At 36.7% G+C, this 22,081-nt stretch overlaps 1 protein-coding gene across 3 annotated transcripts in view; it reads left to right on the forward strand.

The window, feature by feature from the left end:
• LOC139958559 (reversion-inducing cysteine-rich protein with Kazal motifs-like) overlaps positions 1-22,081 on the forward strand; it is a 104,289-nt gene that overhangs the window by 16,555 nt on the left and 65,653 nt on the right. For all 3 annotated transcript variants that reach the window (XM_071955697.1, XM_071955698.1, XM_071955696.1), the window contains exon 3: positions 13,911-13,985. In XM_071955697.1, the coding sequence (XP_071811798.1) occupies positions 13,911-13,985 (75 nt within the window). The remainder of the gene's footprint in view (positions 1-13,910; positions 13,986-22,081) is intronic.

The following is a 22,081-nucleotide window of genomic DNA, read 5'->3' on the forward strand; positions in this document are numbered from 1 at the left end:
GACTATGAAGAATGTATTAGGAGTGAGGAGAGGATGGATGTATCACTGGTTATGGATTTGCTGTATTCAGTTAAGAATTCTGACTAGAATTCTGGCTGGAGTTAACAGTTTTGGGAAATAAACACACAGTTTATTTTAGGATAAAGAGGCATAGAGGGGGGAGGGGAGGGAGGGGTTGGTGGCAGTGTAAATTGAAACAGTCCACATACTCATTCCTTTCTATCCATGTTATTCAGTAAGTGAAGTTTAAGAAAGAGATCTTCTTTTGCATGACTTTGCACAATGAATAATTACAATATCCTTTAGAAATTGCAAAGTACCAAATATAGGCAGAGATATATGGAGAAGGTGGAGGAAGGGGGTCAACTACTGAATATTGTGCCGAATAGTAAACTGAAGTAATACATCAAGGCATGCATCAACCACCTACTTTCCTGCCCCAACACCTTCCCTTCCCTTCCCCCTCAAACTCCACCATCCCTGCTACCATGTCCTATCCTAGCCTGCTATCGTTAACCCTTCATGGTGGTTTGCAGGTTACTATTTAGGTTACATGACACACACTATGTTCAAACACTTACATCAGTAACTGGGTTGCATTATAAGCTTTTGAGGCCCACCAAGGCTACCGTATTATCGCGATTGACTTTGTGTACAGTCTTTCTGCCTACGGTAGATTTGTTACGTGTCACATCATTTAGTGTCAGTAATTATGTTGACACCTTCCTTTCATAACTTTGTGTCACTTTCGAAACAGGCAATTATGCAATTTGTAACAGTTTCCATGACTTTGCAAGTATTGTTAACTGACAAGTCTTCTAACATAAGGTTTTTACATTTTGGGGAGATGCTTTCATAATAAGACTAAAATTTTCTACCACTCTTGTGTACGTAAGCATTATAGCAGTCGGTTTTGGCATATTAAGTTATCGTCCTATGTTGCATTGCTCGGACAGGGCTGAAAGAGGCCTATATATAACAAAACCTGATCTCCTAATTTTTGTTCAAAACACCTGCTCTTTATTTGAGCAAATGTTTACCATGTAAAATGATTCAAATTTCATTGCCGTTGTTATGTGGCAGCACTGGCATTACCCTGTTTTGTGGATTTTATTGCTTGCTCAACACAAACAATTGAAATGAAGGGAATGACAGTTGCCATATTGATCAAATTTGACAGGTATAGGTTTTTTATTAATGTATCACAAACAACACACAGTAGTTAATTTTAATAGCTCCTGTTATGGGTATATTGTGTGTGGAAACATGTTTAAGTGGCCTGCTATGATTGGGACTACAAGTTCTTTGTCCATACGGTCTAAAATCCCTGGTATGCAAAGTGGGGAATCTCTACCCATTTTTAGGGTGTGCCAAAAAATTTGGGAAATGAATAGCCGATAGTTGAGGAAACATGTCGAAAGTAAATTACAGCAAAAGATGCAAAATATATCACTATTTTCAACTAAGTACCCAACAAGTTTCTCAAATGGGAGGGGGCATACCTCCACTTTGCTGGTTTTCCCCAGGCCACAACATCTGCCAACAGACGGACGGTCACCAAGCAAACAAGCTTGAATACCAAGGATCTATATTGTGACTAAGTTCTCTGTGTCTTATACTATAGCCATACTTTTATAAGAGTAATTAGTATCCTTGGAATTTTATTTGGGAAGTAATTGATGGTTGGCGTAATGGGAAGAATTAGGAGAAGGATGGGGTAAGAGAATCAGGATGGGGGTGGGGGTAGGGGAGCTTGTATATTCTGAGATTTAAATGAAACTTTTAAAGTTGGCTGGTTAACCAATGGAAGCTTGAAGGGCATGCAGGCCTGTTTTTGTTTGCCAGCTTAGGATTGCTGCTGAGTGAAAAGGAATTTGATTCTAAAGAGTGTGCAATAATCAGTTTGATTGACATGGAAAACATTTTGTGACATTTTTGGGTTTGACATAATCAGGTGACGTTTCTTGGCACATTTTAGGTTAAACTCCTGAGTAAACAACCCCTTATGGAGTTCATGGACTGCCATATCTTCCTCACCTTCTGATGAGGTCATGTAGTTTGTGTGCATAGCAACCGTCCTATAGATAAGCCCCAGTTATTTGTGGTCTTTGTCTGCCAGCAAACAAAAGTTGAATGTTGGTTAATGAGCCAACTGGACTGGCTGTAACAGTATTGTCTTAACAGGACATTCAAGTTTTCTTGTTTACCTGTTTTCTGTAATAATTGCATGAGGCTACATACATATATTACTTGTGCATATTAAATCTGGAATAATTTTCAAACTTTGTAATTGAGAAGGCAGGCCCTATATGAACGTCATATATTTTATTCCAATTACCTGCAAAGACTGTGTTGGTTGATGCCTGATGATTTTGTTGTTGTCTGTACTGACTCACATGCTCCTGTGATTGACTCCCCCACCCCCTGGGCTCTGATCTACCACCCTTCTATCTTTTCGTAGATCTAGTATCCAAAGGTCTCTTCAGTGCTACGTGGATTTTGTTGATGTTGTTTGATCCCAGTTGCTGGAGATAGTTATATCTCCACCCTGTAAAATAGAAAAGTGCAAGAACATCAAATTTTCCATTTTGTGTGTGTGTGTTTGGGGAAAGGAAGGGGAGAGGGAGGGTGAGGAGAAGGAGTCATTTAATCAACCACTTGCTCCCTAAATCTACCTCTGGTATTATACTCAACCCTTTCTACCCCCCCCCCCCCCTCCTTCCCTGTCCTTCCCCCTCCTAATTGTCTCTATTATCTAGGAAGGCATGCACAATACTGTCAAGTTCCTTACCCAGACAGGTAGGTGTTGTTAAACAGTCTACATGGTACGTAACTATACATCGGTCTCGATCATCATGCGTCATTGTACATATCATTGATTTGCCCTTAGTATAAGTACATACAGTAGCAGACTGTATTGACTTTAACCAATAAAGCAAATTCCATGTCACAAGGGCCTCAAAAGTAGTTCAAGTTTACCTGTACACATAATAAATATGTTGCACACTAAACACTTAATAAGTAGACCCACCACACTCAGGGGTTCGCTTTATTCAGTATACATGCGTGTACTATATATATACAATATACTTTATGTGGCCCTGTTTGTGAAAGGATTAGTATCATTCAGTATACAAGACTAAACAGCAGAGGCCTGCACACATATTGTATGTGAGTGGACCTGCATGTGTTTGTTAGAATCATTCCGTATGTAATAAGCATTTGGACCAGTTCGTGATGGGTAACAATCATTGAACATGTATACATGTAAACAGCAGAGGGCCACATACATACTGTGTGTGGACCAGCTCATGATGGGTTACAATCATGGAACATACATCACAGGGCTGCATACATACTGTGTGTGGACCAGCTCATGATGGGTAACAATCATGGAACATACATCACAGGGCTGCATACATACTGTGTGTGGACCAGCTCATGAAGGGTAACAATCATTGAACATACATGTAAACAGCAGAGGGCCGCATACATACTGTGTGTGGACCAGCTCATGATGGGTTACAATCATGGAATATACATCACAGGGCCACATACATACTATGTGTGGACCAGCTCATGAAGGGTTACAATCATTGAACATACATGTAAACAGCAGAGGGTTGCATACATACTGTGTGTGTGGACCTGTGTTTGTCCAAAGGGTCATAGCATCATTCAATATGTCTGTGTGATACTTTAACAAACATCAGTTCTAAGCATACTTTCTGTGGAACTGTTTATGATGGTGATTATATCATACAACATCTTTAAAATATTAAACAGTAGTCTAAGTACATACATACATATGAAACTGTCAAGTTCAACCATCTCACTAACTCTATATATGCTCGTACTACCCACAGTGAAGAAAACGGTTGCAACCTCTATCAAGAACCTTTGTTGTTAACTTCAGTCAAATAAACAAAACTCTGTTCCTTTAGGGCATGGCCTCCATGTTCATTGATTGAAATCTTTTCAACTTTCCTTTGAGTTGGTTTTTAACTTTAGAAGTTACAAAACCTAAAAAAGGGTAGAAGATTTTGACCCTACTGGCAGCATGATCCAGATATAGTGATCTCCGTGCACCCACTGACATTCTTTGAGCCGCCGGATTTTAGTATTTAAACCATATATGCAAGTGCAGTGTGTGTGTGGAAGGTGTACCTTCTGACTCTGCAACTCTTAGAATCCCGCAAATTCATGAATTTGTATATATATATAGATCAGAATCCAGATATCTGGAGGCAAATTATAACAGGAATGCAATCTTAGTGATAATTATCAAAATGCCTGCCCTGCTTCACACTTTAAGCTGACAATTTGACTCATCTTACAGGGTGTACTTATACTCAGAATAAGATTGCAATCGATCAGACCCAAGAAATCCTTGTTGATACTTTCACCAAATGAAAGGTTAATCAGCTATGAATTAATAAAAATGATTTTTTTATTCACATGATGTCACTAATTTGGGCACTTTCACATGAAGAGACTAATGCAGCTAAAGATGAAAACTAGAAATTTTCAAACTTTTGAACTTTTTATAAATTTTGTGTTTTGAAATGAACTTTTTACTTAGATACTGAAATTATATGACCCAAAAAATGGGATTTCAGTGCTGAGCCTGAATAGAATATTAAATTATTTCTGGACGTCAACTCACATGCAATAGCGTCTTTACCATACAAAAATTTTAAATTTTAAAATTTTAAAGAGAATAAATTGCATTGATGATGGCATATTCCCTGTTGAGGTATATATGTCTTGTGTCGATGGCATTGGTATGGAAACAACTGCCAAAGTGGCTCTGGTCTTACAGTAGATATATTAGTTAGCATTACAGCTGCTGCATTGTCCTGTATTCTGGAACGACCTTTGACCTTATATTCTCATGATCACATCATAATCTCATTGGTGTTAATTGAAAAATTAATTAAGAAAAAGGAAATTAATTTAAAAGGAGATGCATCAACTTTTGCTTAAAAATGGTCTAGATCTTGTTAATGAACCCGAACCCCCAAACTGCTAATTAAAGTAATTGGCTCATTTGGGAGATCATATCCTAGTTTAGTTTGTAAAGACGTGTCCAAGGACTGTCATTTGTAAATCAGTGTCCCTAAGATATCTAAACAGGTCTATTAAAAAAAAAAACCTTTTACATACTGAAGAAAGAGCAACAAGTTGTACGTTCAGCAATATGGTTGTTACAATTTGCCGTGTGTACATACACAGCATAATCAACTTATAAAGTACGAAATCTAGATTGATGTGGTTGAGAGAACTGAACAGCTGGTGGTTTATAGATACCACGACATCAAATGGAACTATTAATTAGCACAGTTTTCCCGATGCAGAAAGATTTCAAAATGCACAGTGAATTGCTGCATGATATATGCCAACAGTTATGCTTTTGCATGATTGATTATCACAACAACAAAAAAAGCAAAAAAAAGCTTTTCAAGATGGAATTCTGCATGCCTTGGCCATTTATGAAAATCAAACTAGTCTATTTTTCTGGGAACAGACAAAAAAGAAAAGAAGAAAAGGTGGCTTGTTGACACACCATTGGTCCTTTTCATTTAAACCAAGCCCGGCTTTTGATGAAAATTGAATAGGCATTGTTAAAGGGTGTGACAGACAGCCGTAAACAGTCTCCTTTTCATTGACGCCTTTCCTCTTCCCCATGCTGTGATTGACAAAAGATGAACCGAGGAGGATATTTTGCCATTAATTATCCCATTTTTTTTTTTTTGGTCAAGGGACAAACCGTAGTGTAACAGGCCGGCACAGATCTCTGTGCGGGCTGTGGCGGAGGTAGATGGTGTTTTACATTGTAAACAGTCTTTCTGCTTGACAAGTTAAACTCAACTGGGTCGGTGTTTTGAAAAGCCGCTGAAGTGAGAAAGGCTGGCTACAGTTGTTTTTCATGCTTCCCATCTAACAAAGGATCTCGCCAGCAGCCTTCCATGTCTCCCTTACCATCGATATGAATATATTATATGAAGGGTTTTAATGACCACAGCGTACCACTGATACACTCATTGAACTGTATATATGTACACTCTGCCTAAATTGAGTTTGTTTTTTTCTCCTAGAACACTTTCATCTTACACTAAACTGTAGGTTAAATATTGCTAATTTACAAAGGAGAAGTTGCTATAGGAACTGATCCATGGATGTAATATTTTTAAGGCTGCGTTCAGTCTCAAACTCTCTGATATATTTACATTGCAATTATGTCCGTAAATATTGTTTAATTTCCATAGTTGATTGAATTAACTGAGTGGATATAAGTACTCCTTCCTATACCCTTGGTGAGGGAATCTTTAGGAATCACGTCTTTTCTTTATAGCCTTAAATCCTGTTTTGACTGAGCATCAAGAATCACTCACTTTAAAAGAGGACTGTATGTATATCAAGCAAGCCAGTGAAACATGAAAGTATGCTGTATTGCACATTTAACGATATTCACGTTGCTACACAAATGGAAAGATGTAAGAAGCAGTTTTTTGTGTGCACAGAACCGTGTGATACTGGTAAAGCTCAAAACTGTAACAGCTAATGTTAACAATTAATTATTCGATGCTAAATTTTTTTTATATAGTGCATTCCTATGAGAACGATTTAAAACAGTAATTTCAAAAAAGTAAATTCCAATGACAATAAGTACAGAAAATTGAAGAAATATCAGTTGAGAAATTGCATTCATTCACAATTCTTTTAATTAAATAATTCAAGTAAACAGAAAATTCAGTAGATTGGTTCATTTGTCAATTTTTCTCAAAAGAAACCCCCTGAAAACTTGAGACTGAACATCCAGGGGGAAGGGGAGCTCGAGTGGAGAGGGGAGGGGAGGGGGAGGCAGTTTGGAGCTCATTTTACACAAGGCTCCAGTGATTGTGACATTACTATGTACAGGTTAATTTGAAATTGATTTTGGATTTAGTTTTATGTAATGAATTCATTCTAAACAACTTTACTACAGGTCTTGAAAATAATGCTGATGTCATTTTCATCTACTTTAGTTCTGGTTAATACATATATTTACTAATGAAACAGCGCCCAATTAAATTTGTCCCTGTTAAGTCTGGACCAGTTTTAACATCCTGTACTCATTTATTAATCTCAATTCTCATAAAAAAATAAAAAATATGAAATGAAATGAATCAGTATGTAGCTCCTACAACTGAATGTTCTAATTGTCCCCACACAATGTGGCCTGTAATGTGGCCTGCACTGAGAGACTACCCTGTATACTCATATTAATGCATAGCAACACAGCCCTCCTTTGACAAGCTGGTTAATACATGGTAACTTAGTGTTAAGCGGTAAAGATAGATTTCTACTTGAAGAATCCCAGATGGCTTCATCGTTCGGTAGAGCTCGGGTAAATATTGAGTAGAAGTGCTATTCTTTTGCCGCCTTGGCCGATGTGTGCACAGTTGTCTTGCAGGTTTTTCCTCTGCTTAATTCTGTTGCCTAACGCCCATTGATTTCTCACGCTGCTACGGTGAAAGTTTGTGTGCAAACAGCCGCCTACTTCCTCCTAATGGATGTCCTGATTGCTCTGGGCCCCTAAAACAACACTCCAGCTGCATTGTTCTATTATGTAATCGAAAACTAACAAACCGCTTACCCTATCTGAATATATGATAATGAAGCCAATGGTGAAAGACTTTGTCCAAAATAGCTGTTGGGATTTAGAAGAGGAATCCTGTGGCCATTTCCTTTACTTAGGTTCAATCTTTACTGTCCCTAAATGTTGGGTGCTAAATATGTCCATACTTTTTTGTTTTGTTTGTGCAATTACAGTATATCATAATAAAACAAATGGTTATATTCTTCTGTTTTATTTTTTACCTCATTCTTTGATGGGGGCGTGGGGACGTGGGGGGGGGCTGAGAGTGGGTTATGCTGTGATGGTTAACGGTTAATCTATGGTGAGTTAGAGTTTCTGACATAACAGCTCTCGAAACTTTCATATTTAATATATTTGTTAGCTCTCAAATTGTTAATCTCTTTTGTGTTCGTTTTTGTTTGTAACTTTTCTCAGTCTGTAGCATCATAAACTGATAAATTTAATCACATACTTGATTTCACAATTTGATTTTGAAACAGCTTTTTGAGTCTTTTCTCTTTAATTTTGAGTCATTTCACTTACTAAACCCTTCATCAATGCAGTCCATAGAGCTTTAATAAATAAACCTTGAAAATTCAAACCTTCAAACTAAATTGAAAGAAATGTGAAATTTCTGAATATTTCTGATTTGCTTATTTTAAATCTTTTCAATATAACTGGAATTTGGTGATAAAACATTTATATATATTTTTTTATGAATCGAATGGAATCCTGTATCCCTCACTAATTAATGGTCTTTGTCACCATGGCAATTTGAAGGACGGTGGGTTTTCTTAATAAAGCTGTTTATAGTATTTATCAATTGCAAGTTATTTGGAGTAAAACCAGATGTTTAGTCAGTGTGTATTAAATCAACCTGTCGTATTCAATCATATTTACTTGTACTCTTACTCACTCCAGCTTGTGATGACTCTTTTACTTTAATTTAATCTGTCTCTGTTCTAATCAATTTTAATTAATTATTTGATTTTCATATGTACATGTATATAAGTTGATCCTATTTATAAATTTTATATAACTTATAATAGTGGAATATAGGAATTGAAATTTTGAATTGTGGATGAATAACTTGTAGGAGTTGGCACTCGTAGCATTCCGAATAGTTGCATAGGAACAAAAGTGCAAAATTACATGTGTACTCATTATTAATAACTCATTATTAATTAGAGCATTGTAGTCCTGCAGTGAGTGGATTGTGGTTGTCCATGTTATTCATTGTTCTCTCATGTTTTCATGGTGTTGTACTCATAGACGTTGTGCTATCGGAGTCGGAGTATAGTCCACACTACATTAAGATGCATGCAGGGTGTACAACATTGGAAAAATGATTTGAATGTGAAAGACATAATAAATGTTTTATGTACATATATATATAGCTACATAAAAGAAATGAATAATGATAAAGAATAAGATGAGTTAATTTTTAAATTGTTGTCTTTGAGAAAGAGTTTGCATGGTCCAGAGGGTTGCTGCTGTACATGTATACTAACTACTGTACAGTGTTACAGTGTAGTGTTGATGAACGAAAGATTTGAGGACTGCTGTATGTATACTAAATTACTGTACAGGGTTATAGTGTTAGAGACTTAGAGTTGATGAAGTTCTGAAGATTGAGGTGTACAGATGTTGAGAGCATCATGCTTGACTTCATCCACGGACAAACTCTTATACATCAGATATGACAAGCTATGTGTTGTTTACAGTATAAGCAGAAACTGCCTCAGTTCAAGATAAGAAGGAGATATAAATTTAGCCTTGCTTCAGGCAGTATGATTGTCAACTTTTTTCCCCTCCCTTCAAGGCTGGAAGAAAGAAGGTGCATGGTCTGATCTTGAGATACCAATGCTCAATTTGACAGATAAATAATCCAGTTTTTGTAACATCCTGGAGAAAGTAGCTCTGAATGCTGTAAAATTATTTTGTTATGTTTTAATCTATCGAAGTAATTTAACTGAGTTTTAGGGAAAAGCATGTTTTAGGGTGTGACTGTCTGTCTGGATTTGATCAATGTTGTACCGTCAAATTAAACTTTTACTAAACTTTTATCATCATGCAATTCGATTCACTGCTTTTATCTGAAATGAGGAAGAAATTGAAGTTCAAGAGATTCTAAAACTATGAAGCCTCCAATTTGATAATAGTTGCATGTGGCTAATATGAAAATAAATGTTGGGAAATGAAAATTTGTTAGAACCCTTCTTGGGGTGACAAAATCAAGATGGGGTACAATTAATTTGTCCAGTTTCTTAAAATTTGTTAATAATAATAATAATAATAATAAGCAAATATTTATATAGCGCTTTATGCAAAGGCCTCAAAGCGCTTAAAACAAGTACACAAATATGCAAGACAAATCACTGTAAATTTTGGAATAAATGTGTTTTTAAGAGACGCTTAAAACAGTCAACCGATGGTGCATTGCGAATTGAAGATGGTAGATTGTTCCAGAGTTGAGGTGCAGCAGAGTTGAGGTGCAGAGTTGAGGTGATTGTTCCAGAGTTGAGGTCCGTGTTAGAAGTTGGCCAACAAGATTGGCAGCTTCTTCAATATATTTAATGCATAAATGAACATTATTTTTCATGGATGATGCAAGGGACGAAATAACTGGGTTCGCATAGCAATTTGCTACCCAAGAATTGCCAGTTGCTAATCAATATTACTTTTGATTAGCAAAAGATGCAGTACCTGCTAACGCTAATTGCTATTTCCAAGAATTGTCGAGCAATTATTGCTAATCAATTCTCTAAAACTATTTCGTCCCTTGTGATGGTTATTTTGTTCTGGACTGTCATGTATTATTCACTGGTCACTAACCCACAAAATTATTGTATTACAGGAATTTAATACTTTATCGTCCCAAAATTGCTATGAAGTGTTCTAGTGGAAACATGCTATTGTACCCTCTCCTCTCCCTAGTTTCTTCCACCTCTCATCCTCTTTAATTTGTACCCCTCTCCTACCCCTCTTATCTCCCATGCATTCCTCCCCCAAGCTGCTGGATTCTTACTGCTGAACATCACAAGTATTTAATAAATCATTGCTTTTTACATCTAGAAGTTCAGTTATTTGACTTGAATGTACAGTATATACATTCAGTACAGTACATTCAGTCAGTACAGTACAGTACAGTACAGTACAGTACATTCAATGTGGGTGACAGGCCTAGAATTATCACCAATATTAGCCACTTTGCTAAAAAATACCATTGGAGTATAAAAAATATCTGCTGGCTATAAAATCAAATTCCCACTTGCACTTCCCTTGAACTTATTAAAAAGGCAGCTGTAATTTCCACGGCCAGAAAAATGCCATTGCTCTGTTTTTGTGTATATATGGCAAACAGCAAATTCAGGCTGGCATTTAGCCAGTAAATAGTCCCTGAATTTCTAGGCCTGGGCATCATACCATTCACAGAAAAATAACTGATCCGCTTTATAATATCACAACCCTCATAACTACTTTTGTTTGTGCTGCTTGTCTGAGCTTCTTGAGAGGCCTTGTCATGTCTTGAATTACTTGACACTGTTAATTGGGCAGGAGCTTGTTAAATTTCACAGTTAGAAAATACCCTGTAAATTCTCTCTAAATGAGCAATTAGGAAAGCTGTTGGGACTGTTGCCTTTCCGTGATCTGGTAAGCGGTTAAAGAGAGTTGTTATATCCAGAGCCCACCAGGATAGGCAAAACACTGCTGTTTCCAACTCCCTCTGTCGATCTTATTAGGTTAAGCAAACATATGCAACCAGTTTAACCCTCAGCTGCCACTAAGAGTTATGATTGGCAGATTGGTAAGAAATGTATCCGAGTTGTATCTTTTAAATGCGGGCTGCTGTCGGTAGCTGGGTTCGGTTGTTTCAGAAGCCGCATAGAGAGAGAGAGAGTAGCCTGATCACTGCTGGGTGATGACTTTGAACACATCGAGTAGATTTAAAGCACTGCTGTCAAAGACATCTCCATGCAAAGAAAACCTGTGGAATACTCAAAGAATGGAGAATTTTGTAGGCTTAAGTTTGCTTCTGCTTAAAATATATATGATGCAGAGGGGGGAGGGGGGCAGCGGGATAGAGAAAGGGGAGGGGTATGGGAGAAGGGAGGGGGGAAGGAGATAAGGGGAGAAGGGAAGGGAATGGGGATTTCATAAATACCTTTTAACTCTTCAAAATTAGTTACATTAGATCAGGTAGTTGTTAACAACTTTCTGATTAGATGCATAAGTCGGTCACTTAGATTTTAACATAAGTCATTATTGGTAAATTTGTGTGGAAAATAAACTTTGATCTTAATTTCTGATGATTTAACATTCAATAATTGTTATAAACAATAGTATTGGTTTCTTGGTGTTAATATGAAGTATAGTTTAAGCCTTCTTGAGTATATACTAGTTTTTTGTTTTTCATGGAGTCGGGCATTCGGGCAATGTATTGTCCTTGTTTTGTAGAAGAGATAACTAGATGGCAGAGACTTTATTTTCATGGGAAATGGGTCTTCATCCAAGCAGAAGAAATGAGCAATTATTCCCCTTGTAAACATGCTGATAGAATAAGCTAATATTCTTCTACGCAACTCTCTCTCCCACCCCCCCCCCCCCCTCTTCTCTCTACTGTGTAACATCAAGTAGTAAAGCTCAATTTTGAAGCCAACTTAAGTCTTAGACTTCCCCTGCCCTCGTATTATCTTCACCTGAGTCCTTTTCATCTCCTTGTGTTCATTGTGGTCATCTTATTCATTCATTCCTCATGAGACTTGTCAAACTCTTGTTTCATGGCTCATTACTCCAGTGGCTTCCAGTCAACTCTTCCCATTGTGCCTGACAATACTGACAAATGGGAGGCTATTGACAGTCATCTACTGCTATTCATTCGCTCCGGGTCTTTGCTAAGCTAATGGAGGAGCGGGCCTTAATCCCCTCTTACCCTCTCTGTATCGCTGCTTCTTTGAAGTCCGGCCCTTAACAGCGAGAGCTATTGGGACGGCTCAATGGCAGAAGAAATTGCCTCGTTGACATGATTGGCTTAACGTAGCGTGAAAGGGAGAATGGGGACCATTTCGACATCACTGGGTCAGACGGAGTAGAGCTGTTTAACTGTACTGCTGTCAGTAAAGGCTAGAGCGAAACAATTGAATATATGTTACAAACATCTCTTGGCACCAAAACTGGCAGTTTGTAGTAGGTACATAGCACAGATTGGCTCCCTCTGCTCATGTGTTCATAAATGATCTGATATTTATTGACTTTTCAAACATCTTTAATATATTACAGATGAAGAACTTGGATGTGCAGGGATCATTATGCTTTGAACTCATGTTCATGCTTGATTTAACTCAATTTGATTTTAATTTCACTTATGTAACAGAAAGTCGTTACAGCTGTTACGTATTCAAAATAAATAACCCTTAAAACAATTGATCAAATCGCCAAATAATATCCTCCTTTTCTCTTTAATAGATATTTATCAATCTCAATTTCAGTTCTTTAACCTCTCCATTAGTTTGTGGTCAGCTAAGCCCATAATGTTTGGAATGCCCCCCCTGGACACCCAGGCCTTACTTTTTTGGTTGTCTGAACAGCATGTACGAAAACAAAAATTGTAGCTTAACAGTAATGACCAATATATGTACACTGTAAGAGATGTGTTGGTTTTGGTGATAACAATTTTAAAATATCATTTCACCTATCTGGTGATATTTAGTTACAATGCAATCTGAATTTGATGTAAACAACTAATTGTCCATCAGACAACCTCCACAGCTGATTTGGATTGGCTGAACAGAAATTTAGCCACTTTGGTAGATCCCCCCAGTGGACATGCTTTCCCAAGAGGCATGTGCCAAAATGTAAACTTTGTCTTTCACAGTAGTTTTGCTACCAGGAATAATTCCGTTTTCGAAGACAACCTTATCTTGGCCTTTCTAATAAGGTCATATTATCTATACATAGCCATTTAATCATGCATTCTCATTTCAAAGATGCTCATTTCACAAAACTCAATCAGTTTCCCTGCCGAGAGCCATTCCAATGAAAAAAAAAAAATCAGTCTTGCGTTTTGGTTTGGCTTGTACGTAACTTTATCTGCGGAAGTTTTACGGCCGAGTGTGGGAGCGCATGGCTTCCCGTGTCTTAGCCGTACATTAATGTCAGGGAGATGGAGTATGATATATCCTCTCGCCCTCATAAAATGTGTTTTAAATTTAGTTACTACCGCAATCATTAATTACCTCGCCATTACTGTAAAGCATCTCATTATGTTTCCTGTTTCTTTTCGATGCAGATGGCGTTAGAATCCACCTCACTCAGGAGAAGACAACATCTACCAAGCCTCCTGAACAACTGTCCTCTTAGCCTGGTAAGATGCCATAAATCACTGGCAGAGATTTATCTTTCAGCCTTTATTCTGCTCAGCCTTTATCCTATCTTATCTCCTATGTTAGGCAATAACTCTAGGTTACACAGTGTGTTGGAATTTGAAAACTGTTCTCCTTTGTAAGGTTGGTTTCTCAGGTTTTTGGTGTACTTGGTGTTGTACCAAGTGTTGAAACACATTCTGTGTGAAATGTTATTGTTGAAACACTCTGTGTCACATACAACACATTCTGTGTGACATATAATTGTTAAAACACTCTGTGTGACATACAAGTATTCTAAAATACTCTGTGTGATATGTGTAACACATCAGTGTTCAAACATTCTATGTGACATGTAAGTGTTCAAAACACTCTGTGTGACATGTAAGTGTTCAAAATACTCTGTGTGACATGTAAGTGTTCAAACACTCTGTGTGGCATATAAGTGTTCAAACACATTCTGTGTGGCATGTAAGTGTTGAAACACATTCTGTGTGACATGTAAGTGTTCAAACACTGTGTGGCATATAAGTGTTCAAACACATTCTGTGTGGCATGTAAGTGTTCAAACACATTCTGTGTGACATGTAAGTGTTCAAACACATTATGTGTGACATGTAAGTGTTCAAAACACTCTGTATGACATGTAAGTGTTAAAACACTCTGTATGACATATAAGAGTTCAAAACACTCTGTGTGACAAGTAAGTGTTCAAAACACTCTGTGTGGCATATAAGTGTTCAAACACTTTGTGTGACATGTAAGTGTTCAAAACACTCTGTGAATGTAGAACATATATATGCAAAATCTCCAAAAAATTCATATATGCCATTCATATATGCCATTCAGTAAGATGTTAAGGAGTGGTTTAGTCATCCACTCTAAACAGTTTGGTTTATTAAGGTTTATTGAATCACAACACTGTAAATCATGGAATGTTTGGAACCAATAATTTCCCTTCGATGGAAAAAAGAAACAGAAAAAGAGAAGACAAATTCTGAGGTCTCTGAACTCTCAAGTGACTTTTGATATCATTATAATATCTGAACTATAGGCCATTTGAATCAGCAACAGCAAAAAAAAAAGAAGATATTTAAAGGAACCTCAGAACAGGACAAATGTCAGATAAAAATAACATCTGGAGTTTGTTACTTAACACAATATAGCTGACAACATCCTGTCCTCAGACATTGCAGTAGGAGGATTCGTTCGTTTGTGACAGTAGTTTACTACGCAGAGTCACTAGAATTCATGCTATACTGTGGGTTTCACAGGTTACTCTGCGCAGTATTGTTTTTTTTAAGTACTAGCATTTTTCAAGCCATATTTACTGTCGGCCCAAATGGTAAATTACAGCATTAAAAAAACTGATCAATAAATGAGACACCGTAAAGATGCTTTTAGTCTGCTGGCCAATCCAACTTTGGTGATATATGAGGTGTATAATGCCATTGAAGGATAAAAAAGAGAGCCAGCTAGATATCAGAATGATGCATCATGGGTATTCATAGGCTCTCCTATTTGAAGTGGTTTGCAGAGTAAACATGCACAGGTGGAATGATGACACTTATCATTTCACTGTTCTGAAAATATTTGCCAAAGTGAAGATCCAGAGAATAAAACACAATTTCCATAGTATCATGATTCATCAAGGTCTTATTGTCCATTTTCACTCAAAACCAAATCTCATATTTTCAGGGAGTGTGTGATGTGGTTAAGGATCCGGGTGAAGGCTCATCTGGGAGCGGGGCGAGGTGGGGGGGGGTTGGGGGGTTAGAAGGTATTACATGAGGTAGGTCTGAGGTTTGGATGCCCAAAAAAATTTCACACAGTACTATAGAAATCAGCTAATGTTGATGAAACCCTTACCATAGCAGAAACTTAGCATCTTTTTTGTGACAAATTTTCAGTACTGTTTGATATGTGAAATCCAATAACGTTAGCTTTCCCCGTCAAGGTTCATCGCAAGTGGTGTCGTGAAGTGTTTTCTCATTAGCATTTCACCATGATTAAAGTAAATATGAAACGTGTCCCGGTGAAGAAACGTTGGGCATGGGGAACGAATCAAATCCATAAAGCACTCAGTTACCTTCAATTGGCGATAAAAACCCAGCAGGGAGTCTTAGTTTGATTAGCTGCAATCTTTTCCTGGGCAATATTACAAAGGTTTGGAAAAAAAATATATATATCGACCTTGATACCCAAAAGGGTGGATTTTGTGTTGAATTTGGTCACAATCTTGTGTTAGTAAAGATTAATTAAACTGTTCAAAGAAATTAGACCAGGATTTGAATTGAGAATGTAAATCATTAGTACGCTAGACTTGAAGGAATAAATCCTAGCATTTAAAGGACTGCCATGATGTAATCAGATGTAACTAGTTGAAACTTCGCTGCAGTCTGACTTGTATCAATGATTCAACATTTAGGCTCCAACCTACCAGGCTTACAAAATCATAACATTTTGGCACTGTGCCCTGGCCTCCCCCCTCCCACCCCCAACCACCCTCCCAAATTGACTCATGTGTCCAATGCCCTCTTCCAAATCTACCGGTCAAGTTTTTATCTTTAGGATTCGGACAATTCTGTATCGGATAAGGATCTAAGGGTTAATAATTAACTGGCTATAGACCAACAGAGCAGGAAAGTGTTAAATTATGTAAGCACACAATGTACATAGATCTCTTGGTTAGGTGAGGTTATAGTATCCAGTTTACTGCGTACAAGTGTGAATAATTTACATGTCTTGTTCAGAGTCATACAAAGTCACATTGCAACGCAAAATGCAACTTGTGATACAATAAACATCATGTACATAAATTAAGAGTAACGATAAATAAAATATATTCCTCGTTCTTACTTTCAAGGCTACTTTGACAATGACCTCTTCAAAGACTTCAACACAACTAGCTATATCTTCTATGGATTATCAGAAGTATACGGAAAAAGCCACTCTCATTGATCGGTGAATCTATTGTCTTTCATTGTATAACCTTGAATGTAAAAATGCTCTAAATTGTGGAGATCTACTGAGAGAATGTCTTTTCTGCATCGTAAAATATGTCTGCTTGGGTCACTGTCACAAAAGTACTAATATGCCAGTATACTTCAAATTAATTAAGATGACTTCTCGTCCTTGGGGAACTGACAAAGGTAAATTGTTATCTATTTTTGGCCTTCAGAGGACATAATTTGAGTCAATCTTAATTAAGTACTTTCTTCTGAGTTTTTGAAGGAAAAGAACGAGGATGTAATTGGATCGTTTTGCTCTCATTTAGAATTTTTATTAATTGGGTAGATTTATAAGAATTTTTTTGTCTGTCAATATCAGTGTTGAAGGGTAGAGCTTATACTATAACTTCAAACTTTTAAAAACTTGGTAACCACGGTGTGTGTACAGTGCACTTTGTTAAAGGCAAAGTCAAAGTCAAAATTTTGGAATCATTTTTATTTTGTTGACCACATGTGATGAAATGATTTGTCATAAATTGTGTTACACTTTACTGTAGCTATGAATGCAAGACATTATTTTCTAAATTTGTGTCAACTATTCTGTAAAATTTTGAAGGAATGGTTAACAAGTTTCCAAAGTCAAATACAGCACCTTGAAGCTGCATTAATTTATGAAAATTCAAGTTTTCTACAAATAAATGGCAAGTAACCGATGTAAGAGTCGTTGCCATGGTCATTTGCATATCTTCAAAGTGGATGTAAAATAGTGTTATGGATGTAGATTAATAGCTCTAGATATTAGTTCTTATCTTCCATACCTCTGAAAAAATAGTGGTCTTGCTAAACCACTTATATCTGTCAAGGAGAAGAAAATGATGAAATTTCTATAAATATATCAAAAAAATGTTAAAATAAATTCATACACAAAGTTTGATCCCAACAGAATTTTCAAATTTCAAGAGTTATTTTTTTTAAATTTTACTAGACTTTTGCAAATTCTAAGATTTTTTTTCTTAATGTTTCTACTTTTAGTAACCTTTGAATTAGTCAAAGGTTTCTAAATCAGTAACAGTCTCAGTGGTTGTAAAAGTATAAATATCTTATGAAATATGATGGAGGCAGAATACCTTTCAAACCTTTCAACTCCAAATATAAACCAGAGATAATCAGGGAAGAATCAGGAGAAGCTGGGGAGACTCATGGAAGTAATCCGTTAGAAAGATCTGTCATTTGTTTGAATATTGAAAGGTTGTCACTCTCAACCGGGACAAATATAGCACAAAACTTGATTGATTACGATCAATAAACGAGTATTAAACGGCTAAATTTGACTCGAATCGATTAAATATTTAAGTTTTTTTTGGGGGGGTGGGAGATCTGATTCTTTACAAGTTTGGCGCCCTATGTATGATTGACTGAGATAGGGAGAATTATTTAAAAGGTACATCTGTCGGAGATTGGAGTTGATATTAAAATGAGCAATTAATAGTTGATGAGGGAACAAGAAAATGCTCTTAGTTAGAAGACCTGTGTGAATCTTCAAAGTACATGGAAAGGTTAAATATTGATCATGTATAAGGTTTTTAAATTGTTAGGTTAAATTAATTTTTGAGGAAAGAGATTGCTTGAAAAAGAAGGGAAACAAGGCTTTGTGCTATGCAGTTGCTCTAAAACTGTTATTGGGCGTGACCCAAAAAGGGGATTGCAAAACTTTCTGGGTGGGTTGGAAGATTTTTCCAGAAAAGTTCTAGTTCTAGTTTTCGGAGGACAGTTATCGGTTAAATTATGTTTTGTTTAACAGCAAAATCCATACATAGTGCAAGCTGGCTTTGATACATTCTGAGCTTAAATTCTGAAGGGGGCTGAGGGGGGGGGGAGGGGGGAATGAGGGGTAGTCTGATGAATAGCAGCACAATCCCAGATACTGGTTTGTGTGTCTTATAGTTTACTGGCTGCTGCTATCGGAGCAAACAAGGAGCAAGTTTTCTGTAACTCTTTGAGCTATTACATTCAGAGTAAATTATTCATCAGCCTTCCTAAATTAGTGAATTTGGTTTTCACACTTGTCACCGTTTTGTTCTGTGTCCTGTACTTTTTTGTGTTGTTGCCATTCCCTGTACCCAGCATCCATTGCGAAACAATTGATTTTTGCCAGAAAATGCATGTGTCTGAACAATCGAGGTGCTGGTCGTTCCACTTACATAATTAATGATTTACGGAGGTAACGTCGAGAGAACCTAATGGAACGACAGCCAATTGTGAACGTACCAGCCCTGCGGTGTAGCTCTGAGCTGGAATATTAACAATTAGAGAGAAATGTGCAATATTTCTCTGTTTTAGGATTGTTTAAGTAGGTTAACCCAGACTGGGAGATGAGATGACCATTTTGGAGGTATAAATTAACACTGTAGAAATATACGACACAGTTCACTACTTTATCAAATATTCCTTTCCAGGTATGGACTCCTATAAAAGTAGTTACACTCATTAGTACATCTTGTTTGGTACATAACTGTACATACTGAACATTGAGTAAAGGCATAACATTATTTGCATGTGTTTTGCAATCATACTGTGTGGAGCATATTGCATTGAGAAAGTTTCGATCATACATGTAGGGATTGATCGTTCATAACTTCCACCAAATGTTGTGCAAATATATTAAATTTGGGATAATGAATTTGATTCCTGTAGAACAATCAGTATGAGACAAATTATTGTCTTGTAATAAAACGAACCATATTTTTCTCATCATCACGATACTGCAGATAGATACAAACCTCTTCTTTCTTGACTGTTTTCACTCTAGTAAATATCTGTAGAGAAAGATATTTACTACAGATATTTAATAGAGTGAAAACAGTCGGTTTCATCGTCCTAGTTATTTCGACTTTTCGCCTCTTTTGTTTGTCTGTTCATAAACAAGAGTTCAGTAATGTAATTTTGAACCTATTAAATGTTATAAATTACAAGTATTAGAAACTTGATGGTAGGAATATGATAGAGACATACATAATATAGAACAACATTTTTTGAGTAGACCTGTCCATATGTTGCTGACTTGCGTAATTTTCTTTCATTTATTTTTTTTGCTGGCAATGTAGAATAAGTTTGTACTATAAGTACATCGACCTTAATTACGTAGCTATATCAGCCACACGCATATATACATACTCACTACCTGCAGTGTCGTATACAGTTGTTGTACATAGTAAGTCTCAGACTGCCAATGCATTAATGGAGTCCTTATCACCAGACCTTGTCACAATGAAGGCTGTCGTTGTCCGAGGGATTGATTTTTTCATTTTTTTTTCCATGTCAAGCCACCAAGTAGCTTAAGAACAAGACAAAGGCAGAAAATTAACGGGGCCTTGATAATGTAATATATATGCACGGTGAAGAGGTCTGGGAGTTTAACTTTAATTAGTAGTGGTTTCTCTGCAATCTTTGTAGAGCGCTTTGAGATATCTTTGTTATGTAAAGCGCTATATAAATGTTTATTATTATTGTTATTAATATTATTATTATAAGAAAATTAAAGGGATTCAATGTTTGTGACAATATATATAGCACAAAATCCAATAGACAGTATATATATCATTATATACATGCTAAGAAACGGTGAAACATCGCACTACAATAACTATAGCTGTGCAGATTTCTGGTGGCAGAGGCGAAAAGTCAAAATAACTAGGACGATGAAACCGACTGTTTTCACTCTAGTAAATATCTGTAGTAAATATCTTTCTCTACAGATATTTACTATCTGTAGAGAAAGATATTTACTACTGTACATACGACACTGGCAGGATGCAATTTCTTTCCTTTAATTAAAGCTAAAGTCTGCGTTTGGCCATATATGCCTTTGCAGTGTCATCCTCCTGTACCAGTCTGAATTGTGCACATGTTGCAAAATAGATCTATAGAGAACTGTATACAATAATTCTATTGTACTCTACATACATCTCTGGATAAGCTATATGTTCAGTATCGTGTTTTGGCTGTTTTTGGTAGTTTGTGTCAACGTGTTGGTGTTCACAGTTAATTATGCCATGCTTTGTGTATTGACAATGGACCGAGCAGTTATCTATTTGGTTAGAAGCACTTGGCTGGTTGCTCCTATTAGCAAGTGATTTATCTGTGTAATTATCCATTGCAGAAAAGTTTGTGTCCCACAAATTGAATGTAATATTTCTTTTATTGGTTTTACTTGAAATAAAATGAGATTTTATGCCAAATTCCATTGTTCCAATAAGCAATAGATCAATGATTTCAAGTAACTTCTCTTACATTTACAAACATGCAGACAAGCACCAGTATGAGAGCCAGGTTAGGCCCTGAGGTCAGTTATGTCACTGAACACCCTTTTTTTTGTGTCATATCCCAAATTGTATTATCTTGGACCCCCATATTGTCTGCGAGGGCCCTGCAGACCCCCTCACCCTGACTACTCCTTCCGTCATGGCCGGGCCAAGCATGGTATCAATCAGATTGCCTATAGAAATGAGTACAACCCAAAGTGCAACTGGAATATTTACACTAAACAGAGCAACAAGTGCCTTTAAAGTATACAGCTTTTCAGATATTACGAGTGCGAAATTGCGGTTTCCCAAATACAAGCAATGACTTGTCGCAGACATCCGGATGAATACGCATATGCTATCATGGTGCATCTGAATCTTTAATTACTTCAAGTTAACAGGAACTCATTGATAATCAATGAAACGGCGAGGTTACGCTCGATGGGTTTCAAGCAGGTGTACATGTAATGTTCAAGTTTCTGTAGTAAAATGGATGCATTAACAATGCTAGTGAGTTAATGATGTATACAAGAGACCAGCAGGAATCAACATTGATCAATAAAGAGATAACAAAATAATGAAGCTAAACATAGGGGGTACTATGGCTAAGTACTAATATTATTAAAGATGAAAGACCAATATCAGAATGTCCATGTGCGTGTGAATTATTAAACTAGAGTCTGAAATTTATGTATGCTCACACTTCTGCCATGACCAGGGGGAAGGGTTACCATGGTTTCATATTGTTGAATTTAACATATAAAACTGAATTTTGTATGCTGTTTGGTTGAATGAAAGGAATGAAATGGCAAAAAAATTTATATTGGCTTTTCGAAAGTAATTTTT

Source organism: Apostichopus japonicus, chromosome 18, assembly GCF_037975245.1.
Source record: "Apostichopus japonicus isolate 1M-3 chromosome 18, ASM3797524v1, whole genome shotgun sequence".
NCBI classification, from domain to species: domain Eukaryota; kingdom Metazoa; phylum Echinodermata; class Holothuroidea; order Aspidochirotida; family Stichopodidae; genus Apostichopus; species Apostichopus japonicus.